The sequence below is a fragment of the Vulpes vulpes genome, chromosome 12 (genome assembly GCF_048418805.1).
Source record: "Vulpes vulpes isolate BD-2025 chromosome 12, VulVul3, whole genome shotgun sequence".
NCBI lineage: Eukaryota > Metazoa > Chordata > Mammalia > Carnivora > Canidae > Vulpes > Vulpes vulpes.
In genome coordinates, this window is record NC_132791.1 from 50,915,770 (window position 1) to 50,939,752 (window position 23,983).

General features: G+C 49.0%; 1 protein-coding gene and 1 long non-coding RNA gene across 2 annotated transcripts in view; one reads left to right on the plus strand and one right to left on the minus strand.

Moving 5' to 3' along the window:
- Positions 1-23,983, minus strand: part of LOC112917034 (uncharacterized) — a 146,940-nt gene that overhangs the window by 118,583 nt on the left and 4,374 nt on the right. The window lies entirely within an intron of this gene.
- CXCL14 (C-X-C motif chemokine ligand 14) lies at positions 8,192-16,607 on the plus strand. The gene is made up of 4 exons (XM_072728557.1): positions 8,192-8,725; positions 8,898-9,003; positions 12,745-12,858; positions 15,413-16,607. The coding sequence occupies exons 1-4, from the start codon at positions 8,662-8,664 to the stop codon at positions 15,426-15,428; spliced, it is 300 nt and encodes a 99-aa protein (XP_072584658.1). The 5' UTR covers positions 8,192-8,661; the 3' UTR covers positions 15,429-16,607.

Below are 23,983 nucleotides of genomic sequence, written 5' to 3' on the forward strand. Positions count from 1 at the left end.
CTTGATGCCTGCCTTTTCAGACTGCCTCCTCCTCCCCCGCAGGAGCCTAGATGCCCAGAGCTCACAAGTGTACCTATCCTTCTCCTCCCCAGCCCTGCACAAGGCATATCTGAGGGGGCTCCCATGTCTGTGTCTGAGACCACCACTTGAAGGAGGCTGGCAGAAACCACATTACAGCCTCTGATGCTAAATGTAGGGTGGCCATTTAAAATACAGGAACTTCAGTTAACTTTTATTATTTTTTTAACTTTGTTTTTTATTTAAATTCAATTAATTAACATATAGTGTATTATTAGTTTCAGAGGTAGAAGTCAGTGATTCATCACTTGCAAAGAACACTCAGTGGCTGGTTACATCCCTTGCCCTCCTTAATGCCTGTCACCCATCCTCCCACTACCCTCCCCTCCAGCAACTCTCCGTTTGTTTCCTATGGCTAAGAGGCTTTTATTGTTTGTCTCCCTGTCTGATTTTGTCTTATTTTATTTTTCCCTCCCTTCCCCTAAGGCTCCTCTGTCTTGTTTCTTACACTCCACATATGAATTCCACACAAAGAATAAATTTTTAGTGTAAGTGTGTCCCCACACATTGCCTGGGCATCGTGTATTTGTGTGTGCCAAATCTGGCAACCCTAACTGAATGGGAGCTCTGGGACACCCCCCAGGGGCAGGAGCTGAAGATCACATGCCAGCAGCACCGGGCAAGGGAAGCAGCGGGGAGACCTGGGCAAAAAGATAGGCTATGTTGCCCTGCTCTTTCCTCCTGGGGGGCTGGCATATGGCTGTTCTGAGCACAGTTCTGTAGCCACACTGCTTGGAGGTAAAGATCAGCTCTGCCACCAGCCAGTTATGTTGGGCGAGTTACTTACCTTATCTTTGTCCTTGTGCCATTTTACAGATGGGGTCATCAATCCTAGATGTTTATGATGACTGAATAAATAAATATTTGTATAGCACTCAGAACAATCCTTGACACAAAGTAAGTGTTATATAAGCCTTTCACAAATACAAAGCAAAAGGAATTAGTCAAGCAAACCCAGAGATAATGGGGGTAGCTGAGGAGATTTTAAAAATAATAGTAAAATAAAACAAGAACAGACATCTGTGGAGCACTTGCTATGTGATAAGACATTGCGTTGTGCCGCATGCTTGTCCTGTATTAGCTTATTTAATCCCCACCATAGCCCTACTGTTATTTTTACTATCTTCTTTTTACAGATGAGGAAGTAGAGGCACAGAGAGGCAGCCCATGATAGACAACGATTCTAAACCAAGAAGTCTGACTCTAACTCACTAGACTGTGTGGTAGGTAAACTGTGATCCATATTAATTCATTCATCACTCATTCATTCATTCATTCACTCATTAAGCACTTGCTGTATGCTAGGCCCTGGGTTCCTGCCAGGACACTGGAGTCAACAAGAACATCCTCTGAAGCTCCTGGACTGATGGGGAAGATCTTGAAGGAGTCTTTGCAGGTATGAGTGGTACTAAAGAGAAAATGGGTCTATAGACCACACAGACTGACAGCAGTGGTCTCTTCCAGACTAGGACAGGAAGAGGAAGGGAAAGGGGCAGATGTGCATGATCACAGAAGGCCTCCCTGTTAAATGATATCTTTGCAGAGTAAGAAGGTAAAGCAGCAACCAGCCTGGCCAAGGGGCAGGGGAGAAGCCTTCAGATGAACAGGTAGCCATCAAAGGAGCTTGAGCTGGCAGTTTTCAAGGAACTGAAAAATAGAGAGTGTGGCTGGAGAAGGTGGGGACACCCCTGCAGTACAGGCCAGTGAGGGACAGAGGCCAGGACCCTGCTGTGAGTGTGAACCAGGACTGGCAGCAGAAGGAGGCAGAGTAACGCTAGGCAGGTAGGGCCTACATGAGCTGTGCTGCGGAAAGTATAGACAGCTGTGATGACAAGGTCCAGGTCCTCATCAGAGGGCTCACCTTCAGCACCAAGAACTCTCTGTGCTGCTTTTGTGGTGCCAACTGCAGGATAGGAGTGCCTACCACCCTACAAAGTGGGATTAAGGTGACCCAGGCCTCACTGTTTCAACTGAATGGTCTTGAGTTCCTTTTATAATAAGAACATCCTAATAAACCAGAAAGCAAGGAGAAAACCTTTTACAAATGCCCAAAGCCCTGCCACTCAAAGAGAATGATGTTTGTATCTCTTACTTTGCCATGCTTTATATAGCGGTTGCTGTCTTATATACTTGCAATCATGCTGTTTACACGACCTTGTATTGTCTCTCCTCACTGCATAAGTATTTCCTCCATGAAATTCCACAGATTCTGTAATCAGGAGTCTTCATACCAGTATAATATTTCATTCAGAGCCTTCACTGTTTACTTAACCAACATCCCATTGTTGGACATTTAGTTAACTCCTTATTTGCACATGGGATTTCTCCCTTATCAACTGTTTAAATAGATCTGAAGTGTATTAATAGGGTGAAGCAGCTTATTTCAAACAGTCTGGATAGATACTATAAATACAACTTCCCCAAATCTTGTACCAATTTATAAGTCCACCAGTGATACCTGAGTGATGTTTCTGCCCTTTCCCATTGTCCGCTTCAGATATTACTCTTTAAAATAAATATTCATCATCAGGTAAGATCCAAACCAAGATGCCATAATACTACAGCATTAATGTGGGTTTCCTTGATTGCTAATGAAGACGCACATTCTTTCATGAGTTGGTTAATAATTGCTTTTCTTTCTGTTTTCCCCCTGAATTGCCCTTCGATGTCCTTTGCTCATTTGTTTGTTAGGGCCTCCTTTGAAAGTATCTTTGCTTGGGTTCTTGATATAGTAAAGATGCTTGTCTGCAGTGAGGTGGTGTTGAATAAGTAAGTGGCAAGATAAATACTAACAGTGAGTCTGTTATCTTTACTGCAAGCATCCTGTCGCATGTTTGGGGAAACACACAAGCATCCTCAGTTACCCACCTGAGTGGCAGAGCCACTCTACTCCTCAAGGCTGCCTGAAGCCTAATTAGACACTGTTTCGCTACCCCCTTGCACTACTTCTTCTACGCTTAATTGCTCAGGCTCCCTAAACATTCTAAGAATAAAGAATGAAACCCAACAGTTGTCCTGAGGAAACCTCAGCCTACATCCTTCTCTCCTCCAGAGTAAGGTCCTGGGGAGAGGGTCAGTATGCAGAACTGTGCTGAAGGAAAGCCAGCAAAGAGGAGGCCATTGGCTGCCCAGGGTCCCACAGATTGTGGGTGACAGAGAAAGGCACACAGACCTCCACCATGGGGAAGTGCTGTTTCTTGGCTCCCTGGGCAGGAAACCAGCCTTGACCAGTCAAGATCCACTGGCTCAGCAGACCTATGAGGTGGTAGCCAGATACCTGCAGGGTTTCCTTGAAAACCACACTCCTACTCATTCACCTTCTCCTCCTCCTAGCAAACACTTTTCTGAAACAAATGCACTGGGAAGAACTGGCTTTCCTGGGAACATGGTCTTGCCAGTGGCCACATTCACCCACCCCCAACACACTCTCTCTCTCTCTCTCTCTCTCTCTCCCCCTCTCTCCCCTCCCCTATTCCCTTCTTTCTCGCATGCCCTTTCCCTCTCTCACCTAATCTTGTAGTCTACACAGCCTGGTTTCAGCACTGCTCTATCATACCCCTGGTCTTTTGCCTGAAACACACTTTTATTTATCAAAAATGTGGTAAATCACTGCAATTGGCACTGAGGATGAGCAAGAAAGACACAGACCCTACCTTCACAGAACCAGCAGATCAGAAGATGACCCACAATATACTCCCAAAGAAACATGCACATTGTACAATGTGAGGTCATTGCACATACAATGTAAAAAGTAAAATAGGTCAAGGGCACAGAGAGTGACTGCAGGTACAGGGAGGAGGAGGGTGACAATGGGACTGACTACACGGAAGAAGAGGGCCACCTGCCAACATGTGGGCAGCAGCAGTTTGGGCAGAGGGGCCAGCAAGGACAAAGATCCCAAGATAGGGTCAGGCTCTGCATGTCTGAGGAAGAAGACAAGGCACTCTGATGGAGCATGCCCATGGGGAGAGAGGTGGATGCTGGTCACTAGGGGACCGGCTTTGCCTCTGGGTGAGATCAGGAGCCAGTAGGCACTGAGCAGGGGTTTACCCCCAGGAGATCACCATGTGAAGAGCAAAGACTATAAGGGGGTAGGAGTGCTCTCCTCCCACTGTCACCTGGTTAACTCCTTCTCATCCTTCAGACTGCAATCCAGTGGGCATTTCCTTGTGGGAAGCCACCCCCACCTCCCTACCTGGTCGGATCCCCTGGTGAGCCCCACAGCATCAGTTTCCCTTCAATACATCTAGCTCTGTAATAATTTGATGTGCATCTCTGGTTGTCTGAGTAATGTCTGTCTTCCCCCACTAGACTCCTTGGGAACAGGTACGCCCCTCCTCTGTTCACCTTATATCCCCAGCACCTTGCACAGAGTCTGGCACACAATGGGTGCTCAATCACTGTAAACAGAACGAATATGCAAATTTGTAGCATCTCTGCCAATTTTTCCACTCCCTCAAGGAGCGATTTTCTGCTTCTATTTCCTTCCATCTTTGTACCCCCCACAACTTGCTTGTACCCCCCACAGCTTGCTTGTACCCCTTCCACAGAAGCCAGCATGACCATAAATACCTGTAGGTACCTACCTACACACACACACACACACACACAGAGAGAGAGAGAGAGAGAGAGAGAGAGAGAGAGAGAGACTGTGTTCCAGAGAGCAGGATATGTGTTTGGTCTTTCACTGCACCCCAGGGATCCCCTTCAATTAGGCAGTGCTGCTGTGCACAAAACTCTCTTACTTATATCCACCTCACCCTGCCTCATCCACCTGCCCAAATACCCCTCCCCCCCAACATGAGCTCAGTAGAGAATCTACACCCTAAAGGCAAGTCAAAGGTCAAGACATCCTCTCTCTCCCAGCTGAGCAGCATCATCCACAGACAGGCTGGCAGCAGGAGGCCCTCATCCTCCTCTATACCAGTGACCCTGGAAGAGCTCACACAAATAGGAGTGAGCTCTGCTTACAAAAACACATGGTTGTATTTGGGGGCATCTGGGTGGCACATTTGTTTTTTTGTTTTTAAGATTTTATTTATTTATTCATGAGAGACACAGAGAGAGAGAAGCAGAGACACAAGCAGAGAGAGAAGCAGGCTTCATGCAGGGAGCCTGATGTGGGACTTGATCTCCAGTCTCCGGGATCACGCCCTGAGTTGAAGGCAGACGCTCAACCACTAAACCACCCAGGCGTCCCAGTGGCACATTTGGCTAAGCATCTGACTCTGGGTTTTAGCTCACAACATGATCTCAGGGCCTTGAGATCCAGCCCTGCGTTGGGCCCCATACTCAGTGCAGAGCCTGCTTAAGACTCTCCCTCTCCCTTTCCCCACAGCATGCATCGTGTGCATGCTCTCTTGTTCTCTCAAATAAATCTTAAAAAAAAAAAAAAAAAAAACACACATTGCTATATTTCAGTTTCAAAGATAAGCATACATAGACTAAGGAATACAACTAGGAATGATACATTGGACTGTATGACTTCTGGTCTGGCCCTGGAAGTTGGGAAATTGGCCCATATTTTTAGGGCCAACCACTTTTTCCTATAAAAGCTCAATGCCTGTGATCCCTGATGCTCTTAGATCCCACTTAACTAATCGGCACTGTTAATTTAAAAAAAAAAATCTATTCCATATGCTCTGAGAAAGCTTTGTAAGGTAAGAAATTTTTTGCAGAATAAAATGCATAAAATGCATTTTAGTTTTTAAAGACCAACTTGTATTAAAAGCCTTAAAATAGGCATGACCCATGGCCCAGTGATTCTGAGACATGATCAATTTTTAAAGGGCTACCCCAAAATTAAGTTACAAGAATATCTGCCTCGCAGCATTGCTTCTGAGATAATATGGTGGAAAACAATCGACATGTCTGGCAGAGAGTAATTACTTAAAAGTAATTATGTCACATCTGTACAATGGAATATGCTGCATCCAAAATATGAACAATACACAGAACTTATTGAGCACTTACTCTGTGACAGGACCATATTAAAAGCTTTAAAGGTACCACCTCATTTAATTCACCCTAAGCTGTAGCTATCATTATTATTGCCATCTCACAGATTAGAAAATCAGTATCAAAAACAGTTAAGTCATTTGTCCCAGATCACACGGCTAGTAGTAGGATTCACATCCAGGCAGTCTGACATAGAGACACCAAGCTCTCAGGCACAATGCTCTATGACCTCATATGATGCTATTTTTTAAAAAATATTTTATTTGTTTATTTGACAGAGAGAGAGAGCACACAAGCAGGAGAAGAGGGGCAGAGGGAGAAGCAGGCTCCCGCAAAGCAGAGAGCTCAACACGGGGCTCGATCCCAGGATCCCAGGATCGTGACCTAAGCTGAAGGCAGAAGGCCAGAAGCTGAAGGCAGACACTTAACCAACTGAGCCACCCAGGCACCCCTCATATAACACTATTAAAAGAGAGACTGGAGAAGCAAAACCAGTCACATGGGAGAATGCTGATGATACAATGATAGGTAAAACAAGTGGGTTATTAAACAGGACACACACACACTGATCACATTTGTGCAAATGCATGCAAGCAAAGACAAAAGGGTTTAAAAAGATAACACTGTTAGCATCTTGGTGTAGACCTCTGAGTGGATGGAGGTGTGTTTTTTTATGTTTTCTTCTGCTTATGTTTTCTGATAGTTCTGTAACAAATGTTTTGGTTTTGTACTAAGAAAAAAACTTCAAAAGATTAAAAATTTTTGTAATTAATGTTAATGCCAAAAATCACTCCATTGTACTCATCTGCATAAACCCAAATGTCCAGCTGTTGACATTAGTTTACATATAGATACGACTACATGCATAGGACTCAGGAAATGGCCTGAAGCCAGATCAAGTTCTACAGGCTCTTCGTGGCCAAGCATCCTCTCAAGGCAGCCAAGGTCTCAAACTAGGAAGAGACAATACACATTTTCCTACTCTGCCCCTAGCAGCCTGCCCTCCCCATCCACCCAGGACCCTCTCTGGGTATCTGTACCCCCAGAGAGTTATCAGGCTGACAGCACAGAGCTTTGCTAGCTAGAAGAACCTGGCAGCTTCTGCCCTGGCTTCAGCTCTGGCCTGGGAGCCAAGCCCAGGGACCCTTGGAGCCCGAGACACTCCATCCCCTGTCGCTGGGTCTAAGAAGGAAGCACTTCACCAAGTGCCTGAGGGAGGCAGGACAGCCCAGAGACTGGAGCCCCAGTTCTGCACCCATAGACAGCAGGGCCCCTCCTGGCCTAGCCACCGGCTTCCTGGCCACGTGATCTCAAGCAAGTTATTTCTTCTGAGTCTGTTTCCACGACCATCAAATAAAGAATTAAAACACCAACTTGGAAGACGATTTATAAAAATCAAAATAATATATATCAAAATACATACTATAATGATACCAATGAGTAATATTTCCTGGGCACCAATTATGGGTCAGGCAGCCTGCTGAACACTTTACACGTCTGATCTTACATATAGTTCTCACAGCCGCCCTATGACGGGCGGGCGCTGTGACACTCCTGCCTTACAGAAAACAAAATGAAGGCTCAGAGTAGTTAAATCACTTCCACTCGTAAGTAATGGAGCAGGAATTTCTATTGCCATGCCTTGGCCCACACCACTATACCACAGAGCTTGGCGTATGTGTGGAATACCGACCTTGTCCAGATGGTTACCATTGCCACGTTTCCCTACTGGGCAGAGGCTTTAGAGAACGGTATGACAGTGGGGAGCCCCCGGCTGGTTCTCCCCCATTCAGCAGACAGCTCCCACAGCCACAAACCACTGTAAGAAGCCTTCCTCTCAGAGTGGCCAAATCTCCCTCACACACCCTTCGAGGCAGCCCCGGGGACCCCAGGCAATAGTAGCTTTGCTGCCATACAGCAGACGGCAACCTCCCTGCAGACCTGGCCCTGTGCTCCGGCCACCAAGGCCGCTGGCCCAACAAGGGCAACTGACGCCCTCCGAGTCAGGCCTGCTGGCAACCACACCTGGCACCTGCTCCAAAACCCTTTCTGTTCTCAGGAGATCTGGGCCGCGGGCCTGGGTCCCTCAGCGGCTCGGGACAGCAAGCCCGTCCGGCCAGAAGGAACCACGCGAAGAGAGCAGCAGTGCCCTGAAGCAGCGTCCCAAGTGTTCGGGTACAGCCGGGGCACCAGCGGTGTGCGCGGGCCGGAGTCTGGGTGTGCAAGTGTGTGTGGAAGCGAGAGGGCAGCGGGTGTGAGCCTGCGTGTGCGCGCGTGGCTCCGACCGAGCGCCGCTGCGACCACGGTCCCGGGGCGGGGAAGGTCTCCTCCCCCACCTCGTTGAGAAATCTCAGTGAGTCACCGGGTGGTTCTGCATATTAATGAGCTCGCCGCGGCGAGGGCAGGCGCGGATTTAAAAGAGGCCCGGCGGGCGGAGGGAGGCTGCGGAGAGCCGAGCGGAGCGGAGCGCAGAGCGCGGCGCGGCGGCCCCGGCACCACCGACGGCGCAGCGGGAGCGAGCGGAGCCGGGAGGCGCGCTCCGGGCACACAGAGCCGAGCCGAGCCGAGCCGAGCGGCCGGCGCCCTCCCCAGTCCCTGCTCCCGCGCCGCGCCCCTCCGGCCAGCATGAGGCTCCTGCCAGCCGCGCTGCTCCTGCTGCTCCTGGCGCTCTGCGCCGCACGCGTGGACGGTGAGTGCCCGGGAGGTCCCTCGTTGCCGTGCCGTGCCGTCCGGTCCCGGGGCACCCAGGCGCCAACGGCTGGGCTTCCTGGGACCCTGCAGGGTCTGGGTGGGCACCGAGGGAGGTCGGGGGCAGGAGACCCCGCCCGCAGTTGAACGGCACCCTGCGCTCTCTCTCGCAGGATCCAAGTGCAAGTGCTCCCGAAAGGGGCCCAAGATTCGCTACAGCGACGTGAAGAAGCTGGAAATGAAGCCAAAGTACCCGCACTGCGAGGAGAAGATGGTTATGTGAGTTCTGGCTCCTCACCGCGAGCGTGTGCGCGCTGCTCTTAACCCGGTGCTGGGGCGCAGCTTGGGGCTGGGTCGGGCGGGCTAACAAGCATTCCTCTGTGCCTCTGGCAAGGCCTTGGACCAGCCTTTGTAATTGCCCAGCGAGTCCTTGGGACGCTGGCACGACAGTCTGAAAGAGTTTGGAAGGAGGGTCACTGTCCCGTGCTCTGGAAACAGCCTCTTGGGGTTCACCCTTGCTAAGATTCAAAGGGGCAGCCTAGCTGCTTGCACTGCCCACCTTTCTGGGGTGGTCAAGGGGTAAATGGCTTCCGTTGTGCCAACTTTAGAACTTCCAGACTGAAGGCACTCAAAACACACCCAGAACTAGAATCTGTACCCAAACCTGGAGGCATACGTGCTGCCTTCCTGTTATTGGAGAGAGAATTAGAACAAATGTCTTTAAGTCCTCAGACCCTCCTTTCAGAGCCTTTTTTGGATCAGGAGACCACAGAGGGCCCATTTTTGGCTCCTAGAGATTTCATTTTGAGACTGATCCTCCATCTTCCACCACTGGTTTGTGGGTCCTTGAGCCGAGCAGTGCTGTGCAAAGTGTTCTGCTGGGGTTAACGTGCCATGCAGCTGGAGCCCTGCTTGGTGGGGATGCAAGGAATATTTTAAAAACTGGGGCAGAGTGAGAGAACACTGAGTTTCCTTGCTCCTCTGCCTTCCCAATTAACCACTTGAGTCCAGCACCACTGTTTCCCCATCAATACGCACTTGGCCAGGAAAGAAGCCCTTGGCAAAGCAGCTACCAAATATCTGCCATGGACCATTGGCCCCTCTTCCCCTCCCCCAGCAACAGGACACACTTTATTCTCAGTCTGGGCAAGTACTTTCTGTCTGCTGGACCGGCTGGCCCAAAGGCCTCCACAAGAGTGCTTGCAAAGGCAGTTCCCACCCCCCACTGCCACCTGGGGGCTACAGAGTCAGGAAGAAGTTAAGGAAATTTGCAAAGCCATGAGGCTTGAGCTGAACCCCACTGTCTTCCTGCCCAGGCACCTAAATTAACCTCCTGTCCCTGCCCCCCTGCCTTGCAAACTCAAGCCCAGAAGACCTGCTGGAAACTCCTTTTTGGTGAGGGCCAGAGTTCCCACAAGCTGAGGGAGGAGCTACAAGACCCCTTGGTTCCCAGCGTGGGGGCTGAAGATGGCAGGGGCACCACAAATTAAGTCTGCACTCCTCTAAGTGCTGAAAACCACCCCAAGACGAGGTGCCAAGACCTTGCAGGGAAAGAGAAGCAGGGTATGGGATGCAGAGCCATCTCAAAAGACAGAACCCTCAATAAACAAGCTTACTTTTTCCTGGCTAAACTTGTCAGAATTGAGAAAAACTGACAGCAGTGGGCAGGTGCAAGAGTTACGCAGCCCTGTGAAAACTTGCAGGGGCCTCTGGAGGTCCAAACACAGTAAGCATCTCCTAAATGTTCATCCACACCCAGGTCCCCCATCCCTGAAAGTCTAAACGTCCTCTCCTGTCTCAAGCTAAGAGTCTCTAGACAAGGGGCCAGCACTTTTTGCCAAAGCAGGTTTTCAGCCACAAAAGCTGAACAAAAGCAAGTTTTCCAGCTCACCCTGAGTCACCCAGAAATCTCTGATGAGGCTGGGGGTGGGGTGGCATGGGGAGGGCAGTCTGCTTTGCAAGTGGGAGTTCTTGCATCAGAAGACTCCAAATTTTATAAAGGGCAATTTGTGTCCTGTGTCCACTGAGCTCTTGCCAAAACCCTCGGCACCCAGAACCGCTGAGGAGAGGGGATGCAGGACCCAGAATTTCTGAGTAATTGTTGGGAACAGAAACCCTAATGTCTTCACCCTATAACCAATTTTCACAGTCCTAGTTTTGTGACAAGCATGTGAGGACTGTGGTGGGCCGGTTGAGTGTCCTCCCGTGTTGTCCCTCCCTTCAGGACTGTGGATCCTCAGCCTATACAGTGATCTAACTGAGGAATGGATTTTCATCAGGCTTCATCAAATCCTTCCATTCCACGTGCAAAACCGGCAGTGTAGGCAGAGAGAACAGAGGGGTAAATTCCCACAGAGCAACCAGGTACCACAAGAAGGAGTTTGAGCACACTCCCCGCTGAAGGCTGGCCCATGCTTGAGACTGAGAAGAAGGGAAAGGACCAAGGGAGCAACTGGTCTCAGGGAGGACCAGTGAAGGCAGAGCCCAGTCCATAGGCATTAGCAGAACTACTCCTGCTCTAGGAAGCTGAGGCTGTGGTGGGGGCCTTGAAATTCAGAGCACAGAGAAGGAAGAGAACAAGTTGCCCCCAAATTTCCTATCTCCATACTGGTGGCAAGATTTGATTTTTTTTCTTCCCTGTCAACTGGTAGACTCAGTTCATAGAGGCCCTACTCCCATCTAGAATATGGCTCATGTGCCCTGTGACACTTTATCTTTAGGAACCTACAGGGCCCTAGCTGACCTCTCTCCTTCCCTTCTTGCTCTTCCCATCCTAGCCTCCAGGCACCCCTCTTTGGCCCTCAGCTCATTCCCCAGCGCCCAGTCCACCATCATCCCTTGCTTGTGCTATGACCTCTCATGGAGGGGCCCCCTCTCACCTCCAGTTTTTCAGGTCCCCTAGGTGGTCTCTCATTCTAAAACACCACCCTTCCTCCCCCATCCAGAAGGTTCCTCCTAAATCCTGCTGCCTTGACCCAGCCCTGGCTGAGAGGGGCCTAGCAGTTTTGAGCAGCAGTCTTGTATCCCCAGCCAGGTTGGAGCTCTTACACTAAGGCTTCTCTTTCTCCTCATCCACCCCATCTTCCATGACAAATACTAATGACAGTATTGTCATTACAGTGACACTCTTCACTGTGCATCTACCAGGTGCTAAGCATTCTGCATAGATTAAATCCTCTAATCACCCAATAACCCTAAGAGGTAGGTCCTATTATTAGACCCATTTTACAAATGGGCAAAATCATTAAGAGAGATTAACCAAGGTCCACAGACAGGTCTGGGATTCACACCCAGGCTTTATACTCTGTACAATGAATGCCACCTGCTTCTCTGCCACATGGCTAAGGCCTCCACTGGATTGGAACACTGGCTGACAGAGGCCTGAAGGGAGGCCTTATTTTCTTGCTGGAAGCTGAGACAAATTGGGACTTCATGCTCAGGAATAAAAATGGGTTTCAAGGCCAGCAAGACTTAACTTCAAGATCCACAATGACTAACCATGGGACAGTCTCAGAAGATAAAGTGGAACTGGGGTTTGAAAGGTCAGAGACCACTACATGCGCAAAGCATGTCTGTCCTGTCTTGAGCTCCTCGCATCCAAGGAAAGAGGTCTCAGCATGTGCACCTTGCTGTCATTAGCCCTCTCCACCTCTCAGAGCAGCTGGAAGAATCCCCTGAGCTTTGTTCTCCAATGAGGCATGAGCCCTGTTAACAGTAGCCTCATGGGGGTAGGGACAAGGGTAGGGAGACTATCCCAGACTCTAAGGTACCAGGGGAAAAGTGAAAGCCAATAACTCCATACAGGGTTAGCCCCTAATGTGAAACCAGAGATTAAGGGGACACCGAGAAACTTCCAAAGAGCCAGCCAGGCAGTGAGCACATGGACACACTCCCTTGAAAGGAAGGAGGAGGCCACAGTCTTTTTGTGTCCTGATTGGAACAGACTAGGGCCACCCACAGGCCACACCACGCCTGTCATTCAAGCTCCTCAATCCTCCACCTCATGCTGCTTCATTTCAGCATCACCACCAAGAGCGTGTCCAGGTACCGGGGTCAGGAGCACTGCCTACACCCCAAGCTGCAGAGCACCAAGCGGTTCATCAAGTGGTACAACGCCTGGAACGAGAAGCGCAGGTATGCCCCACCTCCTCACACCTTCCTTCCCACCTTCCCACCAGCTCCAGATCCTAGACGCCCATCTAGCTCATTGAGCCCCTATCTGATAGGTGAACACCCCCCACAGTAGCCATAACCCGGCTTGCAGAACCCCATTCACAATTTCACAAAGCAGGCTATTGCTCTCTTGGACAATTCTAAGCATCAAAAATGTATCCCTTTGTGAACTAAAGTTTGCACCATGTTAACTTTTTAAGTTGTAGTCTTAATTCCTCTTCTTTTTAAAGTAACTTAAATTCTCAGATCCCCAGTTTCCCTCTGTCAAATGAATGAGCAAGCACCTGGTATGGCTCTCTGTGATTCCTGTGTAAGTAAAACATGGCAAGTAATGGTTTTATTAGTTAACTGTAACACTGGGTACAACACCACAAGATGGTGAGAACAGTGCCCTGCCAACAATACTCCCTCCCCTCCAGGTGCTCATGACAAAGCTGATAGACTCCTTCCTATGCAGATGCAGGGAGGGACCTTGGGCTTGACCCTTTAAAATCAGAGCCATAAAAATACATACATACATACATACATACTAAATAAATAAATAAAATCAGAGCCATGCTTAATCTGGGAGGGCAGTAGTGATGAGATGACCAGAGCTGTGAACCAGATCCCTGTCCTCTCTGGGTTCTGTGTCCCCATAATCAGAAGGTGACTTTCCATTTCTAATATCCTGGGGTCCTGTGTCTGGTGAGTTTCTGGTTTCCTCATATGGCATGCAGGTGAACCTGTCCCAGAACACAGCTACTCCTCATACACTCAGGGCCTGTCTACACCTGTACCTACATAGCATGTCTGGGGAACTGCATGCACGTACACACGCAGAGGGGACTTCCTCAGGTGCTGGTGCCAGCACCTCATCCTGCAGAGGGGGGAACCAAGGCTAAGTGGAGGTGGAAAGTGACTTCCCAGGGAGCACAGGGCAGGAAGCCAGGCCTCCCAGGGTCACCTTCACCCTGTACAGAGCAGGTGCCTGAACCACCCTCCCATGGTCCCATGCAGCTCTTCCACTCTAAGCTCAGCCCATGACCAGCTCTCCCACAGCTGACACTAGGGTCCAACCCCAGTACCTGCACCTTTTGTGCTGCCTCCAAAACTGCCTCGTCTGCAGCTGCTTGAAATAGAAACTGTTGAGAGCAAGAGATTATTTTCTATAAATCTGATGGGAATGAAGCCCTCTTTCTGGTCAGGACAGGTGGCTCATGTGACAAAAGCAGGACCTGCCCTATCCACTGTCAGTCTCCAGGCCCTGCATCATCAAAGTGGAATGAGGCTAACTTCAGGGCCAGTCCATGGAAGTGGTTGAGAACATCTCCACCGGACTGCTGGCACTCAGGCAGTTTGCATACTTTGTCCCTCAGCTCTCCACCTGGGCCATAGCTCTGATAAAGTGGAGGCAGGCCTGGGACAATGAACTCTCCTCTTTTTATTTCTGCAATTTCCAATGATGAGAGCATCTCTGTTACCAGGCCTCCCATGACTTCATTTTAAAATGAGCTTGTCTTCTTTCCAGGGAAGCTGAGCCATCCTGGGAGAGGAAGGGGGCAATCCCTTGCCCCCCTCCATGCCCCCTATAAGAGGTTGAAAATGTCTCCATGAATGTACAATGGAAAGAAATGAACTATCTGGAAATCCTCTTTGTAGAGACAGCAAGAGAATCATAAACATAGCATAGAGGGAGGAGAAGCCAGCCAGGCAGCCCAGGCCTTGGAGCCAGACTAGCAGCTCCATATCTCAGAGCTGTGAGCTTCCAGCTGCCATGGGAAGCAGCAGCATCATCAGAGCACAATTAGGTGGTCTTACTCAAATCAGGAATGAGGCAGAGAAATCAGTTGGCTGTCTGAGCATGAAGCATGGCCTTGGAACAGCCATGGGGCAGAAGAGAAGGGATTTAAGTAACTAAAGAGAGACAGCCTGGAAGATGAGGGGGAAAGGTCAGCTTGGGAATGCACACAGGCCCCACAACCACTAGAGGAGGTGACCTTGAGCCACAGGCCTACAAGACAGCCCCAGGCCAGCCTAACTACTACCATCCTTCATCTTTGGTCAGGAGCTTCTAGAACTAGCATTTTTCTGGAGGACATGCATTCTCTGGGAAAAATAGAAAGAAAGATACCATCCTAAATTGAAGGAGGGAGTGCCTATCCTCCCCTGTTGCATCCCTGCTTGTGCTAGAGACAGACCTCATTACCACCACTGACATTCAGTGTTCATTGGGCAAATCTGAAGTCCCTTGTGCCTCAGTTTTCTCACATATAGAGAGGGTCTGCTCCACAGGGCTTTGAGGGTTGCAGAGGTGGAAGCTGTTGAGAATGCACAAAGCCAGATTTGAGTAAGCTTTGTGGTCCATGCGATGACCTCCTCTGAGACGTTCCCCACTCCCACCCCTGCTTCTCCCAAACTCTGGCGTTCCTGGAAGGGGCACTCCTAAAGACAAGGATGAAGCAGTTTAGCCACTGTCCTGTGGATCACCTGCATCATATCCTGAGCCACTTACACGGGTATTTTCTCTTCCTAGGGTCTACGAAGAGTAGGGTGAAATATCCCACATGGGAAAACTTCACACCAGCTGGGAAACAAGCAAAGGACTCTGCAGATAAAAAAACAAACCTTTTCTTTCTCACAGGCATAAGACACAAATTATATATTGTTACAAAGCACTTTTTACCAAGGGTCAGTTTTTACATTTTATAGTTGTGTGCAGAAGGAAGGCTTCCAGATGTGAGACCCTTCTCTCTTGTGCTCCAGACTTTATCACACACTGCTTTTTACCGAAAAGGGGGAAACTCATGCCTTTCCTTTGTAAAAAAAAAAAAAAAAAAAAAAAAAATTGCTTTTTTTGTATTTGTCCAGACATCACTACATCTGAGCTTTATAAGCGCCTGGGAGGAACACAGAGCTTGGTTGAAACATTTCATAGCAGCATTGCTCCGTTGCTAATGCAAGAAGCTTCCGCTCAGAGGTCCTGGCGCCTCAACACAGCTGCCACGGGCTCTCCTGGGCTCATGGTTGGTCACAACCTCAGGGGGACTCCACAGTGGCCCCTGTCACGGGGCAAGCAGAAGCCAATCTCTCGGCATCTGTTCTTTGAGGAACCTGAGGTTGGCTGCCAGAGAAATGTGCTTCATTCCCACCCCCATCTCCTGGTTTATTTTTGCATACTCTAGGAAACATTTCCAAGATTCTGGGATGGCAAAGCATAAGGTCCTTAAGGAAGGGGTTGGGTCGTCTTCTTGTGAAAGGTTCACTGCTTCAGTATTTAATACTCTGGAAGCATGTGAAGTTCCCAACACTGTTAGCAAAACCTTACAAGAAAACTTAATACAAGAAATACAAGAAAACTGATACATGCACAATCCCACAGCTACAGACACACCTTCTATTGATGATGGAGAACCTTCAAAGCATGTCTCTTTCTCTCCTTGCAACAGAATAGGCAGTACAGAAGAAGCATTCTAACTGCGATTCCCCCGTGTAATTCAATGTTAAATAGCGCAGTCCTCTATTGAAAGCTGAGATGACCACATGCCCTTTCCTTTGTAAATATACTCTGAAGAAAGCCCCCTCCACACACTGCCCCTTCAGTATATGCCTCGTTGTACTGCTGTGTCATATGCTACGCACATGTCAGAAACCATTAGCGTTGCATGCAGGTTTCATGTTCTTTCTAAGACAAAAAGAAAAGTAATAAAATATATTTGAAATGTACCAAATTCTAGACTACTGACTTTTTTCTATTCAGTGAGGCCAGAATAACAATCAAATGTTTACCACATTGTAAATAAACAGGGACCAATGCAGTGGAAAGGAAGGAAAACTGGTGTTTCCCAAATACCTGTTAATATCATCACCTTTGTGGAATGCCATTACAGTCCTACAGCCAGAACGCGTGGTCTTAAAGTCTCAGGGCTGGTTCATCAGAATAACCAGGTCCATACATATGGAACTAAAGGGTCACACTAGGATCCCCATTTAGGGAAGATAGTAGATGGGGGACCAGGCAAGATCTATACAGTCCAGGGCCCCATGATACCAGTGGGGTTCAGGGAGAGGTGGAAAGTACCCGCTGCGGGGCTGAGGGGCTCTGGAGCCAGGCTGTCAGGGAGCCACAGTCACAGAAATGTTGAGGCTCTCTTTCGGCTTCTGCAAGATGAAGGTGATGAACGCATACATCATGCACTTCTGGGGACTGCAGGAGGCAATACACATAGGCACTCAGGATAATAGGGCATGATGAACACTTGGTAAATGTCAGTACCCTTAGTATTCACAAGACCAGGCCACAACGTAGTTTGCGCAAACCACCCACAGCCCCACAGCCCACTGGATTCAAGTCAGCCAGGCCTTAAAATAGGCCTCTATGTGCCCACCTGTGTCCCCCACACTCCACAGGACTGACTAAAGGGACAGCCTCCACCTGTCCACACTTCTTATGCACTACACCAGGGACCAGAAGTCAGGCGCCCACATGCACTTCACTTCTGAGGATGGTTTCCTGACGTGCACTTACCTCTGCTGCCTCTGCCAACACTTACAGGGACGCATAGCAAGTACTCTGCCCTAGCATGTCCTCAGCAGAATGCTGCAATAGACCCTTTACATCATGGCCTCCTCTCCTAGCAATGCCAAGTTATACCAAATGTATTCCTGAGGAAACTGAGGACCAGAGAGGTTAAGAAAGTTGCCCAAGGTCACTCATCACACTGCTCCAGTAGCAAAGCCTGCCAGTCTTTCTGCTGAGAGAAGCAGGACAGAGTGGGCCAGGGCCACTGTGAATGCCGGGGCTTGGTCCCACCTTTCCCTTCATTATGGAGAAAGAAGGAAGACTGGATACAGAAGCCCAGACACTAAACGACAGAACAGAGCAGGAGGGCCCCAGTAGGAGGGCACATACCAAGGCAGGGGAGACCAGAGGCCAGGCCTCTCCCTGGGAGCCCTGAACCCTGCCTGGCCCCAGATCAGCACACCATGGGGCCTCTCAAGGGAGGGTCACTGTAAGGAGGTCGGCTGAAAGACCCCCATACACACACCTCCAGCCTGACAACTCTAAGGCATGAGAGCATGGGGCCATGGGGCACTGGGTTCTCTGTGTTGCTCCCTGAGTTTCAGCCTTCACCTTCTGCTCATTCTAAGCTCACCACACACATATCCTCCCCTTGCTCTCTCATTCTCATCTGTGGTTCCAGGACCAGCACCTCCTCTCCAGCCCCGCTTGCCCATGTGTCCCCCCAGGGTTCTCTGACCTCCCAAGGCACAGAAGGGATTCTTAGGAACAGTAACAACGCCCCCTTACAGTATGCCAGGGACTGACCTGGGCACTTGCCCTGCATGCCCAACCTCCACCCTACCAACCATGTTGTACTGCAAGTGCCCAGACAAGTTAAGAAATTCATTTAGGAGACACAGTCAGTAGGGGGAGAAGTGGACTTCTCGACCCCGTCTGTCAGGGAGCAGAAGGAGGAGAGAGTGTGTGTAAATGTCTCATCTCCTACAGAGACTGTGTATCCCTGGAGAACGAAGACTGGGCTATGCTTCCTGTATGACTTCGGCCCTGTCCTCCAATAGGCAAGTATTAGGTGGACCACTAAGGATAGGCTCTCAGCCCCAACAATTCACTAAACACCAAACGAGGGCCCTCTGGCACCAGAAACCATGCTCAGCTACAGGGAAGATACCCTTTTTCCCACTTACAGAGCTGCTGCTCGTCATTTTTCTCCTTGGGGCTTCCCAGCAGCCGGATGAGGGGTATATCCGCCACAATCCAGAAGGGACAGTAATTCTACTGCAGCAAAGCAAGGCCAGGCCATCTTTCCAAGTGGCTGTCCCAGGCCTGTCTGGGGAGGCATGCAGGGGCACACAGGCAGCCCAAGCCCCCACTAGGCTTCATCTTCAGAGTCACCACTTCCTCACAGATGGGTATGCTTTAGGATCCAAATGCCACACCTCTGACCCTTCCCTGCCCCACTATTCCAAAAGGCACATCCTGAGAGGACCACAGCGCTGCACCAGGCTTGATGCAGGCTTGATGCCAGGATGGCCATGTCCTAGAAGGGCTCTGGCCTAGCTCTGCTGCTCATCTTCTCTGCCCAGCCAAACCCTCTATCACTGAGCCCGGTCAGCTTGGATCTTGGCCCAGGACCAGCTACATAACTAAAAGGCCTGGGGCAAAATAAAGATGCAGGGCCCTCATTCAAAAACTAACCATGTCAAAATGGCAAGAGCAAAGCATCAAACCTCAGTACAGGGGTCTGTGCAACTCACATGCCTCAAGACTATGAAGCCAGCCCTCTACCTCGGGTAGCAACTCTAACACCCACCCGGACAGCACATCTCAGCCTTGAGTTATTTAACTGGTACTACAATGTAATAGTTTTATTTTAACTAAGACATCTAACAAGATTATGCTCCTAGAAGCCAGGGACAATCTCTTACACTTGTTTGTAAAAATCTACCAAAACCTATGACAGTATTTGTGAGGTACTCAAACACTGTGAATTAACCTTAGTGCCAAGCACCCAAGAACACACTCTCTGCACCCACTTACTGAGCCATCACTACGTACAGAGGCCTGTGCCAAGCATGGAGCACCATGGGGAACAAAGGCTTGGTGTAGTACTGTCTTGTCCTCAAGGGCAGAGTCCACTGTTCATCTGCCCAGCCACTTTCTTATCAGGAAGCTTTCACTATGCATAGCATACTGTGCCAATTGCTAGGAATGATGTCTCCAGAAACTCCCAGTCTACGAGGGAGATACAGACTCAGCAGTAATTGGCCACCGGTCTAAGCACACGATGCTAGGGAGCTGTGCTGCAGGCTCCAGGGCCACTCCAAAGAGGTACCTCACCTAGGCTCGGAGGAAGCAACCCCTGACCAAGACGTTTCTCAGCTTGGAGAGGACTCATGGCAAATGGCAAGTTGTTGTCAGGCAACAATAGGAAGTGCTGATGCCGTCCTTGCTCTCACGTGGCCTATGGTTCCTGCATCCACTGGCAATGAGACAGACCTGCAAAGACAGGGAGCACCACTGCTGGAAAAGTGGGGAAGGCTCAGGGAATTCAGAGGGGCATCCGGAAGATCAGCCACACCCTAGATGAACAAATGTCCAGGGAAACCAGCCACAGCTCCAACCTCTACCCCCCGTTTCATGCATGTCTCTTCCTCTCCTTTATCTTTGCCTGCCATCTGGCTGGGGCTAGCCTCCCCAACCTCATGGGCGAGGAAGCCGACCACAGCTTTCCTGAGTAACTTCCTATAAAGGAAGACATCATCCTGTTTTTAGGAACCTCAGGGTACTTTCCTCTCCTCCTCTTTTTGAAAAGTTGAATAGATATTCTCAGGGGTCATCGAGAAAGCAATAAAACCCAAATTTTCTTACTTTTAAGGTAACCTCTCCCAGCCTCCTCCCAGCCAGACCACTCTGACATGTGCCACCAGAGGGCAGCAAAGAGTGGGTGCACCCAGCCCAGGGCTCTCCCCAAGTTGCCTGAGGCTGCGTGACAGCAGTGAACTGGTCCGGTCAGAGTGGCCTGTGAGCCAGACCCCATGCTGACGACCTAACGCACCTTATCCCACCGAATCCTGCTAACAACCATAGCAGGGGGTTCTATCGTCAGCTGCACTTTATGGATAAGAAAACCGGGGCTCAGTGAGGTGAATACACTGCCCACATTCACGAAGCTACTAGGCGGCAGACACAGGATTCGAACTCAGCTGTGTGTGGCAGAGATGCTGTTTCACAGTTGCTGTTGACCCCAGCCCACAGGTGACTGCTGTGCCCTCACCAGGGGCTTAACTCCTGTTCACTGAATAGAGATTAATCATCCAGTTAACACGGGCCACACAGAGAGCCAGCCTTGGCCAGGGTTGTCTTGAGTGTACCTCATTTGTCTTTTGGAGGCAGAAGACTGCAACCCCCAAGTGTTCCTTCGGGGCTTCCCCCGCTGACCCACCAAAGCGAGCCCAACAACTGTGCAATCGCTACTCGCACCCACGTGTGGTACACACAAATTCTGCTTGAGAAGCAGCAGCCAGAGACTTCTCCTACAACCACCAAACATCTTGAAGAAGCAAGAGGACTGTGGCAGCATCCAATTCAACACAACGTCTTAAGCTAGAAACAAGGTGAAACCATTTTGGGTTTTAAAAAATTAATTCAAAGCTGGATTTGAAAAAATCAGCCCCACTTCATAATGAGAGCTGACATTGTGGGATGAGTAGTAGGCATGTCTAATTGGATGCAAATGAGACTCTCATCTCATATTCAAAGTTATTCCCCAGAGCAAAAGGGAAGGTGAAGCAACAGGCTCTTTCTTTCAGCTCATTGTTTTGTTAAAGGCAGCCCTCAAACAAGAATCATTTCTAAATTACAAAGGCTTTTGTCCTCTTGAAATAATGGTCTGCAAAGACAGATTGGAGTTAAGTACTTCCATTAGTACAGTCAAAAAAAAATTATAAACCGAGAGACTGATGAATAACCATCAACTCCTTGATAGCTGCTAAGATATCAACCCTTCTGATTCCCCACACTTTGAGGGGCAACAAAGTTTAATAAAAACTGTAAACATCATCACAATATTTATTGACTGCTTTCTCAACAAATTCTGTTAATAGTCCCATTTTATAGATGGTCTTGGGCAGTGTTAAATCTTTGGACACTTCCAGGTAGGGTGACCATATATCCCAGTTTTCCTGGGACAAGCCCAGTGTATAATGGCCGTCCCAGTGTAATTATGAAGAGTGTTTCCTTTCTCTCTCTTAAAAGAGAGACTGGTGTGACTGATAAATTGTGATTGCTCTACTTACAGGGCTTGGCAGGAGAGCACATAGGGTAGGGGATTATGTGGTTATCTGAGAAATGTTTAGTCAGTTTACCCCTTGAGAAACCTACTCCTAAGCAAGTGTGGGCCCTTTGGAAGTAATGGTGCCTCTTTAACCCTAAAGAGCACCCTATAGGATCTTCCTGGACAATCTCCCAGTTCCTCCTGTTCCACCCTGGCCTGATTTCTGTGCTAAATAAAAATTGGAGCCTATGTCCACGGACTGTTCAGTGGGAAGCAGGCACACAGTACTCTGGAGACCCATCTGTTCAATGAAGACACAAATCAAAACCCCTATCCTCCTCTCTGTGTCTATTCCCATGAGACTCCAGACAATTGGGAGGATCAGATTCTGGTTTCAGAGAGGCAAATCAGCCAAGCAGCTGTACTTCCCAAAGGACTGAGGAAAATCACTCCTTGACAATTTGGTTGGCATACACTAAGTGGGGGATTAGCTACTCCAGTGGAGTAGGTAATGGGATATAGGCCTTGGACATCTTATTCCGATCCTTCTGATTCAGGGATCCTGGGGAGGGCTAAAGCCCATCAGGAAGATTGAGGAAACCCTGCAGACCTGAAGGTGCAGTCCCTCCCACCACATCAGTTCAGAACACATCTCCCCTCCAACTGCCCTCTGGAGTGCTTTCCTGCCAGAGGCTGCTGACCTGCTTCCTTCTCTGAGCCTGGAAGGAGCTGCAGTGAGAGAGAGGGCACAGCCCCAAGACACAGGGTATGCTGAACCTCACTTTGCTGAGCCACCTGGAGCTATGGCAGCGGGGGGGGGGGGGGGGGGGGGGGCGGGGGGGCACGTGAGTCCTTCAGGCTCACTGACTCAGCTGTCCTCTCCACATTTAGCCCTTGGGCTGGCATCCCGCTCCTGAGGCTTCAGGGTATGTCCAGCTGCTGCTCTGCCTACCATGCCCGGCCACAGATCCTTAGGGGGTTTTCTGTACCTCTCCCCCATCTATTCAAACAGTCCCTCGAGGGATAAATACACAGAAGGGGCCTGAGCCCCCACTCTGTGTCCCAGCCCAAAGTGTCTGCAGAGCTGAGAATGCAGGCTGTGAGCCAGATGGGCCCATTCAAATCCTGGCTCCTCTCCTTAAAAGCTGAGTGACCATGAGCAAGTGACTTAATTCCTCCCCAAGCCCAACTTTATAGGGCTATAGTGAGCATTTTTTTTTAAAGTTTGAGGGTTTTTTTTAAAGATTTTATTTATTTATTCATACAGATGCAGAAAGAGAGAGAGAGAGAGAGAGAGAGAGAGAGGGGCAGAGACACAGGCAGAGGGAGAAGCAGGCTCCATGCAGAGAGCCTGACGTGGGACTCAATCCAGGGTCTCCAGATCACGCCCTGGGCTGCAGGCGGCGCTAACCGCTGCGCCACCGGGGCTGCCCTATAGTGAGCATTAAATGAGATGTCTCAACACAGAAAGTAAAAAGCCAATACATGGTTACTACCATCCTACCTTTAAAATTTCCAACATAACATGACATTTACTTGGCATAAAAAGGTCAGATGTGGGGGCACATATCTACCAAGAAAAGAAGTTGGAACTTGGTGTGAATTTCCACACCTCAGTTCATCACTTATAAAATAGGAATAATAATAATGCTTAATCTCAAAGAATTTTCTTAAAACAGATGAAATAATTCAAGTAAATATGTAGAACTCTCTTTGGTAATAATAGGCATACAGTAAGTTGACAGCTAATAATAAATAACAATAATTTCATGATACAAGAATATATTTAACAATTCAGCAAAGACTTACATCTGGGGGGAAAAACACCTTAAAATCTAGTCCCACCTTGCACACAGTAGCTAAATTTCTTTTATTATTTTATTTTTATTATTTTATTATTATGTTATGTATTTTTAAACTGCTTTTCAATGCTGCCCCCCCCTCCTGCCCCAGAAACGTTAATTAATGCCATGCCTCCTTCTCCCTGAAAAAAATGCACAATTTTACAAACGATTTCAGGAGATTCTAGGATTCCCGAAAGGCATCCTTATGATTCCTTATATTCTATGTGGGTAATCCCTGCCTTAGACCATCCCAGATGACGCATCCAGCGGCTGCCTGAGTGCTTCTGCTACCAGGACCCCACAACTGATAAAGCAGCTCACTCAGTGGTTGGAACAGTGCTAAAAGGTTGTACAATCCTTTCTTGAACCAGGATACTAAAGGATGCTTCCTGAGTTTTATCTTTGGAGCAAAACAGTAGTAGCATGATACCTTTTTCAGGTACCAAACCTTAACATTTGCAGAAG